Source organism: Apodemus sylvaticus, chromosome 5 (genome assembly GCF_947179515.1).
Source record: "Apodemus sylvaticus chromosome 5, mApoSyl1.1, whole genome shotgun sequence".
In the NCBI taxonomy this organism is placed as follows: Eukaryota; Metazoa; Chordata; class Mammalia; order Rodentia; family Muridae; genus Apodemus; species Apodemus sylvaticus.
This window is the reverse complement of record NC_067476.1, coordinates 150181990-150195879: the sequence shown is the minus strand read 5'-3', so window position 1 is coordinate 150195879 and position 13890 is coordinate 150181990. Positions and strand designations below refer to the sequence as shown.

The window sequence follows — 13890 nt, the reverse complement described above, 5'->3', positions numbered from 1 at the left end:
AATGTTAGGCTATTAATCATTCAGATGTTCATAGGTCAGAAACGCTGAGCATAGACAAGGCCTCTCTCCTCTCTGCCACCTACTGCTTCGTGTGTGACACAGCAGTCATACCTGCACTGCCTCTAGGGGCAGGCTGGTTTTGGTTTTTAAAGATGAGGCCTCACTATACAGCCTTAGCTGAATCCTGAAAAGTCACTGTTGCGTATGCTGGTTTTGAGCTTGGATGGATCTTCTCGCCCCTGTCTTCCAGATGCAGTTCTTACAGGCCTGTACCATCCTGGCCTATAAATTCAAATGGTCTTAGTTTCCCCAATCAAATGACATTCACTAGCAGATTGGCTTAAAAAAAAATAGCATCTCTTGCTGCCTGCGAGAAATGCACCTGATGGGCAAAAATAAACACAGCCTTATGGCGAGAGAACGGACGGCGGCCAGGCAACTGAGGTGGACCCAGATGGGTGCAGCTGGGCTCATTCCTGACAAAGCTGACTTCAATCCAAATTTGGAAGAAACAAAGAAGGTAACTTCATATTGATTAAGGGAACAATTCATCAAGAGCACAGTATGACCTTAGACGTGTATGGATCAAGCACCGGTACCTGCAGTTTCTTTAGACAAACAATACTAGAGGTAAACACAAAGACTGGCCTCCATTTGTCAATAGTGGGTGCCTAATAGCCCATTCTCACCAGCCAGCAGGTGTAACTTTAGTGTTTTCAAGGCTTATTTTGAATGATGGTTCTTAAACTCTTTAACCTCCCTTGTAGCCCACCACCCGCCAGAGGCAGTGGGAAAGAAAGGATGCGGGGAAGTGGACTTGCTTAGAAAGGTTCCTTGGAGTGACTCCTCCTGTCTGTGTTGTCTGGAAATCAGCAGTTCAGTGCACAGGTTAGCAGCAGTAGCTAGATCCCCTTGCAAACACTTCATGGATGCATCAGCGGTCCAGTTCTGTAGAGTCTGGATAGCAAACACAAGTCAGCAGTGGTGGAACTACCTAGCAGAGACAGCCAGGCCTTGGCTTGAGCCAGCAGGAGGGACCCGGAGGAACACCAGAAGTTCTCAGCTGTGCCTCTCTCAGCACAAGCGTTGCACAGATAGCTCTATAAGCGAGCCTAGCTCAGCCCCCACCGCTGTCCGTTGAGTCCTATTTATACCCTCCAAACATCACATGTGCTCCGTGAGTCTTAGCTTGTGCATCTGTCACTCAAGTGATGTCACTCTGCCCATCAGGCTGAATCTGCAGAAGCGGCAAGAAACTGCAGCACAGCACCCGAGGTTTTTCGGTTTGTTTCTCTCTACAAACGCAGCTCAGCTGTGCAATGTATGGCAGACCAATACATTCATGTTGTTAGCAAAAAATCCTTCATCATGAGTCCTTCCACATCCTTGCTTTAGCAGAGCATCCTATCTCCTGTGTCTGCTTCAGCGAAACATTCCTTCACAAATCTGCCTTAGCCTTTCACACCTGTGTCCACTTTAATGAAAAACGTTCATGTTTGCCCCAGCAAAACATCATCCAACTGACTTTCCAAAGAACCCACAAGTTTCCACTTCAGACAGGTGATTTAGTTACAAAGTAACATCAGAGCTAAAGGCATTATAGAACAAATGGACTTAACCGACATTCCAGAATATTCCATCTCAACTCTTCAGTACATGGAACTTTCTCTAAAATAGACACAAAGCAGGTTTTAATACATATAAGAAAATTGAAGCGGGGAGTGATAGCACATGCCTTTAGTCCCAGCACTTGGGAGGCAGAGGCAGGGGGATTTCTGAGTTCATAGTCAGCTTAATCTATAGAACTAGTTTTAGGACAGCCAGGGCTACCCAGAGAAATCTTGACTTGAAAGAAATGAGAGAGAGAGAGAGAGAGAGAGAGAGAGAGAAAGTTGAAATACTTTTTCCCATTCTATCTGATCATGATGAAATAAACTAGAAGTCAATAGCAAGAAACTATAGACAGTGTAAACACTCTTGAGAACTGAATGGCCCACTCATTGAAGTCAGCTATGTGCACCACTGTGCCCACAGTACACTCTGATAACACATGATTTTATGATGAGTGGATCATCAGAACATCAATAGGAAAAAGTGTAAATTCCTAAGACAAAAAGAAAACAGAAGCCAGACATCAGGGTGTGTGCCTTTAATCACAGGTAGAGGCAGGAGAATCTCTGGGAGTTAACAGCTAGCCTGGGTTACAAAGTAAATTCCAGACCAGCAAGGGCTACAGTGAGATCTTGTTTTTCATTTTGTTTGTTTGTAAGCCAGAAACACAACAAAATGGAACTTCTGGGACAAGGCGAAAGCAATTCTAAAAGAAACATTCATAGCTGCAAGTGACTACGTTTAAAAAAAAAAATCAAGGGGCTGGTGAGCTAGGTCTGTTGGGAAAGTGTTTGCTGCGTGAGCCACGCGCCACCCACGTAAATGACAGGCATAAGGGCGGGAACTTGAAATCTCCATCCTAGGGAGGTCAAGATAGGCAGATCCCTGGGACTCACTGGCCAGTCAAAATCTAGTTTACTTCATGAGCTCCAGACCAATGAGAGACCTGCTCTCAAAACACCAAGGTGATTGACATCTACGGGTGATATCCAAGGCTGAGCTCTGGATTCCTCTCCTCCTACACACATGCATGCATGATGGCCGTGGCCTCTCCCCTCCCCCATGCAGCCTCCACCTCTTTGTTGTATCTCTGTCTGATTTTGGAATCAGAATAACACTGCATCTGTAAAAAGATCCTGTATCATTCCTTACTTTCTAATTTACAAAAAGAGTCCAGTTGTTGCTACTATACACGATTAGCCATCGGGACCTGGATTCCCCCCCCCCCCCATTGGAAGACTTTTTATTATCACTTCAACAGAATCACTTGTTTTGAATATGCATCTTAGCTTGATTTAGTAAGTGACATATGTCTAGAAATAGATTCATTTTCTTCTAGATTTTCCGGTGTATGAGAATATGAAATTTTCAAAGTACGCCCCAGCAATCTGATTTCACTGATGTCTCCTTCCCCAACCATGGCTTCATGCCTTTGCATCATTGTTCCTTTCCCTTTGTTAAGTTCAGTCAATGCTTTGTCAATACTGTTTATTTTTTTGTTTTTGTTTTTTTCGAGGCAGGTTTCTCTGTATAGCCCTGGCTGTCCTGGAACTCACTCTGTAGACCAGGCTGGCCTCGAACTCAGAAATCCGCCTGCCTCTGCCTCCCAAGTGCTGGGATTAAAGGTGTGTGCCACCACCGCCCAGCATCAATACTGTTTATAATGTCAAGATCCGACCCTGTGTTTCATTTCCTCTGTGTTTTCATTTCTGTATTATTATTTTCCCCCCTGATTCTCACTATTTCTTATGTCTAGTGATTTGAGGTTTGATTTGGTCATGTTTTCTAATTCTTGAGGTGTGTCATCACACTCTTGACTTGACATTTCTCTGGAATGTGTGTGTGTGTGTGTGTGTGTGTGTAGCTGGGATTTAACTCTGTGCGTACATGTATATGTAACTCGGATTCAGATCTATACATGTGTGTATGTGATTTGGATTTAAACCTGTGTGTTTGTATGCAACTTGGATTCAACTCTAGGTACTAGAAACAGACTTAAAATTAGCAACCATGTGGCTCTCCTCCATCTTGGCTGGTGACATCATGAGGATGTAAGCATGGCTGGCAACCATCTTCACTGTATTAAAGATTGCATGTCATATGTCATGACTACCATCTTTGCGTGACCATGTGGCACAGGGCAACAGCTGTAAACTTCTGAGTTCTGATGAGCTCTCTGTTTCTCATTGTACCTTATTTTAGACTAAGGAAGCAACAAGTCTCATCTTTTGGATTGCTATACATTTTTTATGATGATAAAAATTTAAGGTTATATTTGTCACAGCATCCTGTGTATATGTGCTTCAACCCTGGCTTAGAATATATTGTATAGGATGATAAAAGGTTAAGGTTATGTATGATAAATAAGGTATATTTGATAATCAAGATAAATATAAATTCCTAAGGTCTACTCAGGTTCCCAGTAATATTTGTCTAGCTTTCTTTTTCTTTTAAGTGTTAGATATTTGGATCAACCGAACCATACCAAAAAATCTGCAATATTCTATAATGGCACACTATAAAAGGATCATAAAGTTGCCAGTCTTTCTATGGACTGCATTTATGATTAAAAGTTTTATTTTGATATTAAAAGAGCATCAGTTTAAAAAGTGTTATTTTTAAGGCTAACAGGGGTGTTATATAAAGTCTTAGTCTTATAAAACCTACTAATTTACTGTACAGTGTTAAAGATAATTAAGAAATACAAGTTAGTGGCCAGTCACCTTATAAATAATCAAATTCATTAATGTGTTCAGAACTAGACTTGTGGTCATGCTAAGTCCTGACGTAGTTAATCACAGGAATAAGCCTTGTTTAGCCTCCTGTATGTGCTCTCAATGTTAAGCCCAAAACAAGTACCAAGAAACAAGCAAAGTTTGTTCAGTTTAGATATACTTAATAGATACATGGTTCTCAAATGCTTCAGAGATATGCAGAATATGGCCTTTAAAATGTTTAACCAAAAAAGCTTTTAATGGGGTTGGAGAGATGGCTCAGCGGTTAAGAGCACTGACTGCTCTTTCAGAGGTCCTGAGTTCAATTCCCAGCAACCACATGGTGGCTCATAACCATCTGTAATGGGATCTGACACCCTCTTCTGGTGTATCTGAAGACAGCTACAGTGTACTATAATGAACATTATATAGTATTATAATAAATATATAGTGTATTACAATAAATAAATAAATCTTAAAAAAGAAAGCTTTTCATGATAGAGAGACATGCCGGCTCCTGGCAGTACCCAGAATCTCCTCCAATGAAGATGACAGGCACAGAAGAACCTCCACCTGGAGCTTGCTTTAGATACAACAAAGGTAGACACTGGGCTAAAAACTATCCTTCACCTCAATTGCTACCAGGACACTGTCCAAACTGAGGACAAGCAAGACACTGGAGAGTGGATTGGCCCACTTGCCTAGACCAGGTAGGCTTGTCCCCCAACCCTTACCCACAGGACAGTCTATTGGATCTTCTGGGCCCAGCAGACAAAAATACACGCCGCCCCAGGACCTTTGCTCCTGACTGACCTTGGAGGAACCCAGGGTGACTGCCCAGGTAGCTGACAAGTCTGCCATTTTTAATAGATTCAGAAGCTACTTGGTTTGCATTTCCTGTTTACTCGGGTGAAATTGATCCTTCTTGGGTCTCTAATGGGGTTGATGACCACGCTAGTGATGGATTTACCAGTTTACCAGCAGCAGCCCAGGCTTTAGATCTCTTCATATATAAAAATCAGGCCGCAGGCCTCACTCTCCCAGAGCTACTACTAGGTCTGGACACAGTTTACCTTGTTAAGGGACTCAGAAAAGAGATAAACTCGATTCGATGTAACTTTTTAATATTCCTTCATTTAAAGGACCTTGCTTTATAATGACTGCTCTCAGTAAGCAACCGTCTGTGTCTCCTGGCAAATGACTGGAAAGAGAAAAAAGATGTAAAGTTTATATAAGGTCCAAAGATGCAAAAGCTTAACTTGCGATAACAAAGTGATTTAAGGTGTATATAAAATAAAAACCGCTTCAGATTTCTCTCCCTGGCTATGCTACTGTTGTGGCAAGACTGTAAGTGTTCAGAGTTTTAATATTAATCAATGGAATTCTATCACAGTCACAAGCTCAAGATTTTAAATTTCCCTTGGTTGTCTTCTAAGTATAGACTTAAAAGTTCTTCTTATTGTGCTAAAAACATCTGTCCAATTATATGCAGCCAGTCTTCTAGACAGAGGAAAGAGTGTTCATGCTTTTAACTCAAAATCATTTTGGGTCCCCAATCTTCTGCAAGACACAAAGGTGTGAGTCTACTGCCTTTTCTACAATGTGGATTTCAGTGCAGATTACAAACAGTGGTAGTGCTAGCGTGTCTAAATGTATCTTTGTAAACTTCAGAAGTTCTTGAAAGCTTTGGAGAGTCAACTTGAATGCAACTCTCAAGGGTGAAATGGACTCTAATAAGCACTCCTGTTTATCAACAGCCTAAGTTTCCCTACCCACTGCCTGTTCCTGAGGAGGAAGGATCTCTCCCTCTTTCCCTGATTTTGGAATTCCCTCCCCCAACTACCAGTACCGCGGGCCTAAAAGTTTCAAAAGTACACCTAAGGAAAAAAAAATAATCTCCCTAAACTCCTTAACTTTACCTTCTGCCCCCCACACCACACCTACTCTGTTCACCATTCTTCCAGGGCTAAGTGCTCCCTCAAGAATCTGCATCCTGGACAGCTTCAAAGCAGCTACCCTAACTGGTCCAGTGTCACAGACTGCTTCCAATAGGCCTGTACCTTCCTAGCCCCAGATGGTCCCACAGCCTGGACAGTGAGTGGAACACTCCGCTCTCCCAGGACTTGACCAGGGTCCTCACTAGTCCAAAGATGTCAACACCCCCAGACAGCAGGAAGCAGTCAAAAGAGCATAGTAGTAGCCTCCTTCCTACCTCACCACATCCTTTCCTATTTCCTCAGCTCTTATAGCAAACAGAAGGGAGGAATGTCCTGAATCGGGTGCTCTCCCAGCCTGGCCTCAGGGACTCTGCAAGCCAGCAGCTGTCATCACTGGTTTCCAAAGCTTTAAAGGGTCCCAGCCACACCACAGGGCTCCCTCGGCCTTGTTCATTCTGTTTCCTGGTCTGTCTCTGCCTCTGTCTCTCTCCCCCCTCCCTTTCTCTCTATGTCTCCCTGTGTCTCTGTCTCTCTTTCATATCTCCACTCTGAGATGATGTTTCGCTCCCTCTCACTCCCAATAAACCTTTTGGTTGGTAGTTTTAAAAAGCTATTTGGTTCTTATACCTGTAACATCCTTCCAACCACCCAACATTAGGCAGGAGAGAAGGTTAGAGGAGAAAGGGTTTTCTGATGATTAGGGGTATGGAGTTCCTTGGGGCAAGTCCAATCTTTGACAGCAGGATATCTCCAACGTCTCTTCTCTTTGCCCATGATCACTTTACAAACTACAGCAGCAGCAACCAGGTGCAGCAGGAGGGAGTAACAGCAGCCTCCCCTCCTCCTAACCCCTTCCTCCTTCTTCTCCTCTTTTTCCTCCTTCAGAACACCCCTGTCTGTCTCTGGGGCTCTGTTATTTATTCCCTTTCCAGAGTCCCCAGAATTAAACTATCTGCAGCAGGCAAAATCAGGCCCCTTCCAGACCTCAAAATAATCATAGTTAATGGCTGTAGACTGAGGCAGCCTCATATCACACACCTATGATTAAAACAAAAACATTCACATAATATAAGTTATTCCCCTTGCATTAGATCTGTTGCCAGCTGTGACCTCTTAGCAACTCACCTTGGTCTGGTCCCAAACCTCCAAGGTACCCTCCACTGCTTAATCCTAACATTGATTGTTTTAATTAGGGATTCATTGCTGCAAAGAGTCATCATGACTATGCTAAGTCTTAGACAGGAAAATGTTTCTTTGGCGGTGGCTTATAGTTCAGAGGTTTAGTTCATTATCATGGTGGGAAACACGGTGGCAGGCAGGCACACATGGTGCTGGAGAGGGAGCTGACAATTCTACATCCGAGACTGTAAGTGGCAGGAAGACAAAGTGACACTTCCTGGACCTAGCTTGAATGGCTGAATCTCTGATGCCAGCCCCTAGTGACTCACTTCCTCCAATAAGGTCATACATATTCCAACAAGGCCACACCTCCTAATAGTGCCTTCTTTGGGGCCGGTGGGGGCCATTTTTATTCAAACCACCATACTGACTTAGGAAGAGGCAGCTCCTGAGCATGAACCTCTGACTATCACATATTTGCCATGGCCCATGCTCCCACTAAGTGAAGAAATATAATAAATTAAAATGGAAACAACTCTCTCCTTGCCATGCCTCATGTATGTGTGCTTGTCTGGGGATAGAAGCCAGTGCCTCCAAAATGCTAGGATCTACCTCCAAGTAGTATATGTATATGGTGTATGTGATGCGCTCTGTGTGTGTGTGTGTGTGTGTGTGTGTGTGTGTGTGTGTGTGACAAGAGTGTACAAGTGGAGGTCAGATGACACTGGCATCACTTCTGTCTTCTCACGTTCACGAATGTGTACTGACTGGTTTTGTGTGTCAACTTGATGTAAGCTGGAGTTATCCCAGAGAAAGGAACTTCAGTTGGGGAAATACCTCCATGAGATCCAGCTGTGTGCATTTTCTCAATTAGTGATCAAGGGTGGGAGGGCCCCTTGTGGGTGGTGCCATCCCTGGGCTGGTGTTCTTGGGTTCTATGAGATCAGGCTGAGCAAGCCAGGGGAAGCAAGCCAGTAAGGAACATCCCTCCATGGCCTCTGCATCAGCTCCTGCTTCCTGACCTGCTTGAGTTCCAGTCCTGACTTCCTTTGGTGATGAACAGCAATTTGGAAGTGTAAGCTGAATAAACCCTTTCTTCCCTAACTTGTTTCTTGGTCATGATGCTTGTGCAGGAATAGAAACCCTAAGACAGTGTTACAGGGATAGAACTCGGCTGTCAGGTTTGCTCAACAAACACCTTTATCTTCTGGCCTTGTTGGGAACAAGCAGAATGAACTTGTTCTAAATGTTGCCAAGTTTTTTTTTTCAGACTCAGTTTAATCATAGAGGGAATCTAAGTTCAGGGCCCCAGGCCCTAGGGGAGCTGGGGACTTCCCTCCAGCTGAGCAGCATCTGTTGTAAACAGCTGATGGAATGCAGACATCTCAGGGACAACGTGTAAGGAGACAGTTGCCTGAGTTCAGCCATCTCAAGGGCAGCTTCTCCATCTTGCCGGCAGGGTTGAACTAAGGTCATGTTCCCAGGCCCAGAAAACAACACTATCCTGAGTGGTGGGAAAATGTAGCAATAACTTGGCACAGGTGTTTAAGATTTGCAAGCTTGTGGGCTATTCTGGCTTGTTGCAGATCAGTTCCTGAGTCTGTTCTGAGGTCCTGATCAATCAGTAGCTGCTCCATTACAATGCTTTTTTTCCTTTCCTTTCCTTTTTTTTTTTTTTTTTTCTGAAACAGGGTTTCTCTGTGTAGCCCTGGCTGGAACTCACTCTGTAGACCAGGCCAGCCTTGAACTCAGAAATCTACCAGCCTCTGCCTCCCAAGTGCGCCACCACTGCCCTACAATGCATTTTTGTCATCTGCATTGACCTGGTGTTTGAGTTATGTTGAATTTAAGTGGACCCCCATAACACTCTGAGATATCTTGCAAACACCCCATAAGTCCGTTTTTATGGAGGCCTCATTAGGAGTTTTTTTTTTTTTACAAGTAATAATAGAATTAACATGTTGCAGAGATGACTCAATGGCTCTGAGGGCACACTGCTTTTGTGGAGGATCCAAGTGTGGTTTCCAGCAACCACTTCAAACTGCTCCAAACCACGATGACTCCATGGACATGCACTTGCACACACACACACACACACACACACACACACACACATACACACACACACACCTTTTAAAAAGTTGATTGTGAATCATGCTCTTATTTGAAATACTTTCTACCACATTTCTAAATACTTTTCAAATGAGCCGCTCAGATTTAGGGCTGCTGGCTCTTCCCTTGCACGGTTCTGTAGCATCTTATGATAGATACGTCTATCCTGACTCACAGTTGTGATTTTGCATACAGAGGACTGTGAACAGATGTGAACACCTGCAGACAGCAGATGAGTTATTCAGACTCTGAGGTGACACCATTCACAGAATCCTTTATTAGGAGGAACTAGAGTCTACATAGGAATAAATTTGAGCCCTGAAATTTGAGGTGATAGGGTCCCAGACTAAGAAGGGGGTCAAAGGTCGAAGGTCATGGTATTTGAACAGAAGCTAGGGTCTGGGGAAGGGAATAGCACATTCTGGGGTTCTGGTTTCAGAACAGCCAAAGTCTCAGTGGCTAAGACTTGGCCACTGGCAGCCAATCCAGAGCATGTGCTGGGCTCACGGGAAGAAAGCCTCAGATAAGGAGCCAAGATGTGGGGCTTCTTCCAGTTCATCCTTATCATATCCAGGAAGACATATCTGCAAGACAGACACAAGGATAAGGATGGACATGCTTGGCTCCAGTCACCTTAGGAAACGGATCTTCCAGCTAATGGAAGGGGAGATGGGATCCTCTGCACAGCCTCGGGCAAGCAGGGAAGCCAGAAGAGGTGTGAGTGCTGGGCCCAGCGTGACCATGCCTTCTGACTGCCACTCCATACCTGCTGCTTCAGTGTGGTGGCCATGACAGGCCTCAGGCTCCTCCTCTGAGTTGCTCTGGGTGCTCCCCACTCTTGTGAGCTTTGCACTCCCGTGACTCACCTCAGGTGTGCAGGTCCCTCTGCCTGCCGCCCGCCTGCCTGCCTGCCTGCTATTCCCGCCATCCCAGGTCCTTCCCAGCTCCAGGACTGCCTGGGCCTTGGAAAGGACCAAGGCTCTCAGATGGCTGATTAGACTTAGTAAGCATGAAGTTTGGGGACCTTTAGCACTTACAGTGTTAGTTTTTGCAAATGGATGTACAGATATCTTCAGACATGAAGTTGTTAAGGTTCCCTTGGCAACCACCATAGATGAAGTGCGTACAGAGCCTGGTGTCTTGGTTATACCACCAGCGTGGAAGGTAGGCCAGGCAGGGACCAGAATCCTGAGGCAGACTGCACACATCTGTGGGGAAATCATAGGAGACAGATATTTGGCTGCCTGTCTCCCTAGGGGACAACCCCGCCCCCTTCTGTCCACTGCTCCTTTTGTGTAGCTCAGAGCTGTGCTCCCAGTTCCATGAGAACTGTGACCAGTCACTTGAACTGCTTTGGTCTCAGTTTTCTCATCTGCAGGATGGTAACACAAAGTACCACCTTGCTTGTCGGGACAGGGCTGTCGCTGGAGCAGATGCAGCCATCGCACACAGCTCTTCCGTTGCTTCTCAGCACTGGAGCAATGGCGTGTTGAAGATTTTGCCTCACAAATGTTCCTGCTTTCTTTCCTTCTGCCAGGAATGGCATCCATCTAAATCCAAACCTTTCCAGTTGACTGGGCATCAGGTTCCAGAGATCCACTAGCTCATGACAAAGTTGTCCCCAAACCCCAAATTCCATGTCCCCCCTCCCCCCTTCCACAGCTTCTCTTGTTTGCTGGTCCTGACACACATCCTTTCAAACTCGTGCCTGAAAGTCCCCAGAACCCAAGTGGACCACAGCCAGGGGCTGGATCACTGGGAGGATCAAGGCCAGCCTTCAAAGCTTCCTCCTTCACCCAGCTGCTCCCTCCCCACCTGCCAGCGGCTCTAGTCCTGATCAGGTCTCCTAACCCAGGGCCTTCCCATGAGCCCTTGCTGCTGCCTGACAAGCTGCTCCTCCCCCATCTGCCTGCACATTCCCCATGCTTTGGTTTCCGAGGCCTAGATGCCTTTCCCAGGAAAAGCTCTCCTGCCCACAGTGAGCAGGTGGAGCCCTCAAGGGTGTCATGAGCACCCCAAGTGTTTGTTGACTGGTAACATTGGGGGAATAATTTTGATGGTCATTTGTAAGATTCAAGGATGTGAGACAGAACAGAGTAAAGGAGGCCGGAAGTGCTAGAGAGGACAGTGCCTGGACAAACAAGCCAGGAGACCCCACACCTGCCCATGGTACACCCACACCTGCCCCATGGTACACCCACACCTGCCCCATGGTACACCAACACCTGCCCCATGGTACACCCACACCTGCCCATGATACACCCACACCTGCCTCATGCTATCTTATAACCAGACACACTGTTGGTATTTGATGAATCTTTCACAGCTACTGGGCATCTCAGAGCAGCACCACAGAGCAGGCAAGAGATCACATGACCCGTACCTACATCCATCTTATGAAAGAGAAAACAGAGTCCAAAATAGAAAAGTCAAAGGTGGATCAACATCTCCTTTCTAAGAGCTCTCGCTGCCCTTTTGAAGGACCTGGGTTCAGTTCCTAGCACCCGCATGGCAGCTCCTAACCATTTGCATTACCAATTCCAGAGGAGATGATGCCCTCTTCTCTTCTCCATGGATGTAGTGCATATTCGTGTAGGCAAAACATATTTACACAGAAAATAATCATTTTTAAAAGAAAAGGCAATATCGCTCAATTCAGATACTTGAAGAAAAATGAAAAAGGACACTCGCCCTGCCCAGTGGTGTCATCACTCAGACACCTTGAGAATCTGGGTCACACATGAAACCTGAGTGACCCAGAAGGCACGGCAGGGCCAGAGCAGGAGGGCAGGCACAGGGGACAGAACGGGTACCTTCGCTGAGGTCCAGGCATTTCTTCCCACAGGCGAACAGACAGCACTTTTGCTTCTCTGGGCAGTGTGAGTGTCGTGAACACCGGTCTCTTTCTTCTAAGTTGCACTTTATTTTATACTTTGGACATGCTCCTACAGGAGGAGACGATGAGGCCCCGTGAGGAGTTGAGGGAGATACTGTTCCTCCTTCCCAGTCCCAGGGCACCTCTGCCAAGTTCACCTGTCACTAGGAGGAGGCAACCCTCAGCAGCTCAGGGTTTTCACAACACCAGCTGCACCTCGAACTGTAATGACTCTGGCATCTAATTTCCAGGACATTCTCTATCCCTCTTTCCACTACCCACAAGAATCCCCAGAAGGACCCACCCTTTTGTAACTGTTCTGAGCATTTGCCATTGTCCTTGGTTGGCCCCTGTTGCTATCACTTTTGCCTAGATTGTCGTCCTGAAAGTTAATATGACAGAGTTTGAAAAGCCTTGGTCAAACAAGGTGCCTGGGTTAAATGAACAGTGGGCCATAGAAGTACTTCTGGGCATAGTACGTCATACCGAAGAAGCACTTCCGGGGCACTTGACAATTCTTCTTGCTCCTCACTCCTCACTACACAATTATGAGTGAGCCTGGTCAGTGTTGCACACACAGAACAGAGGACCCAGAGCATGGGGAGGCTGCATGGACTCATGCAGTCACACAGCTCCCAAGGAGTGGACCCAGAATTCGCACCTGTCACGTGACCTCCTAAGCACCCACTTTCCACCACTGCCTTCTAGTGCTCAGAATCTCCGGGCTTCATCATGCTAAGGGACTCCTGGGGGCTGCCCTTTAGCACCAGGGAATGTCCTCTGTGGTAGAGGAAAGTTTTGGGGAGCTGCTGTGGGCAGGTTTGGGAGCTGAGGGGGTGGTGCTGGGAAGAGGCCAGGCCTTCAGTGGAAATCCCTTTGGCCTTTTAATCCCCAGGGCCACTTAATGCACACTAATCCCAACACTTCCACGAAGAATTCTTTATAATGGTGGGGAGTCAACCTCACAGACAGAGGGGCTGGGTCCAGCCAAGCCATCTTTTCAGGATTTGGGGAAACACTGACTCCAAACATCACCCCATCAGGGCCCGGGGCCGAGGTGGGGGAGACACTGTCACCTGCAGAGTGTTTTCTTCTCTAACCCCATCAAGTTTCTTCTCTCCATGCTAAGAACTGGACCCAGTACTTACTGACAAAGACCCCCTCTGCCAGATCAGGTTCCTGGATGCTCCACAGGAAGATGAAGGGGACCAGGAGTGGCAGAAGTCCCCAGAGTCTCATTTTAGGAAGCTGTAGCCTGTTGGAGGCATTAAACCCGGAGCAGCTTGTCAGTGGCTCTGGCCTCTGCTGCGTGCCCCAACAGTCCAGGAAGCAGCTCTGGATGTGAGCCAGTTACGTTGCCTCCCCAGAAGTCATCAGGGGACTAGCTGTCCCTGCAGTGCAAACTGTGGGAGAGAGGGATCTGCTGTGCTGGTCTGGGCCTCTGTAATGGGTGGTTCTTGAGTTGTGGCTTCTTCTGGAGAGGGAAAGCAGTACTTGGGGTCTTCTAGAACCTCGTAGCAAA

General features: G+C 46.2%; 1 protein-coding gene and 1 non-coding gene across 2 annotated transcripts; both read right to left on the bottom strand.

The window, feature by feature from the left end:
* Positions 1–133, bottom strand: LOC127686553 (small nucleolar RNA SNORA17). Its single transcript, XR_007978168.1, has one exon. It is a non-coding gene; the product is annotated as a small nucleolar RNA SNORA17 (small nucleolar RNA).
* Positions 134–9800: 9667 nt separating this feature from the next.
* On the bottom strand, positions 9801–13665 carry LOC127684695 (WAP four-disulfide core domain protein 6B-like). The gene is made up of 4 exons (XM_052181568.1): positions 13517–13665; positions 12307–12438; positions 10531–10701; positions 9801–10077 (listed from the first exon to the last, which is right to left on the bottom strand). The coding sequence occupies exons 1-3, from the start codon at positions 13605–13607 to the stop codon at positions 10535–10537; spliced, it is 390 nt and encodes a 129-aa protein (XP_052037528.1). The 5' UTR covers positions 13608–13665; the 3' UTR covers positions 9801–10077; positions 10531–10534.
* Positions 13666–13890: the final 225 nt, after the last annotated feature.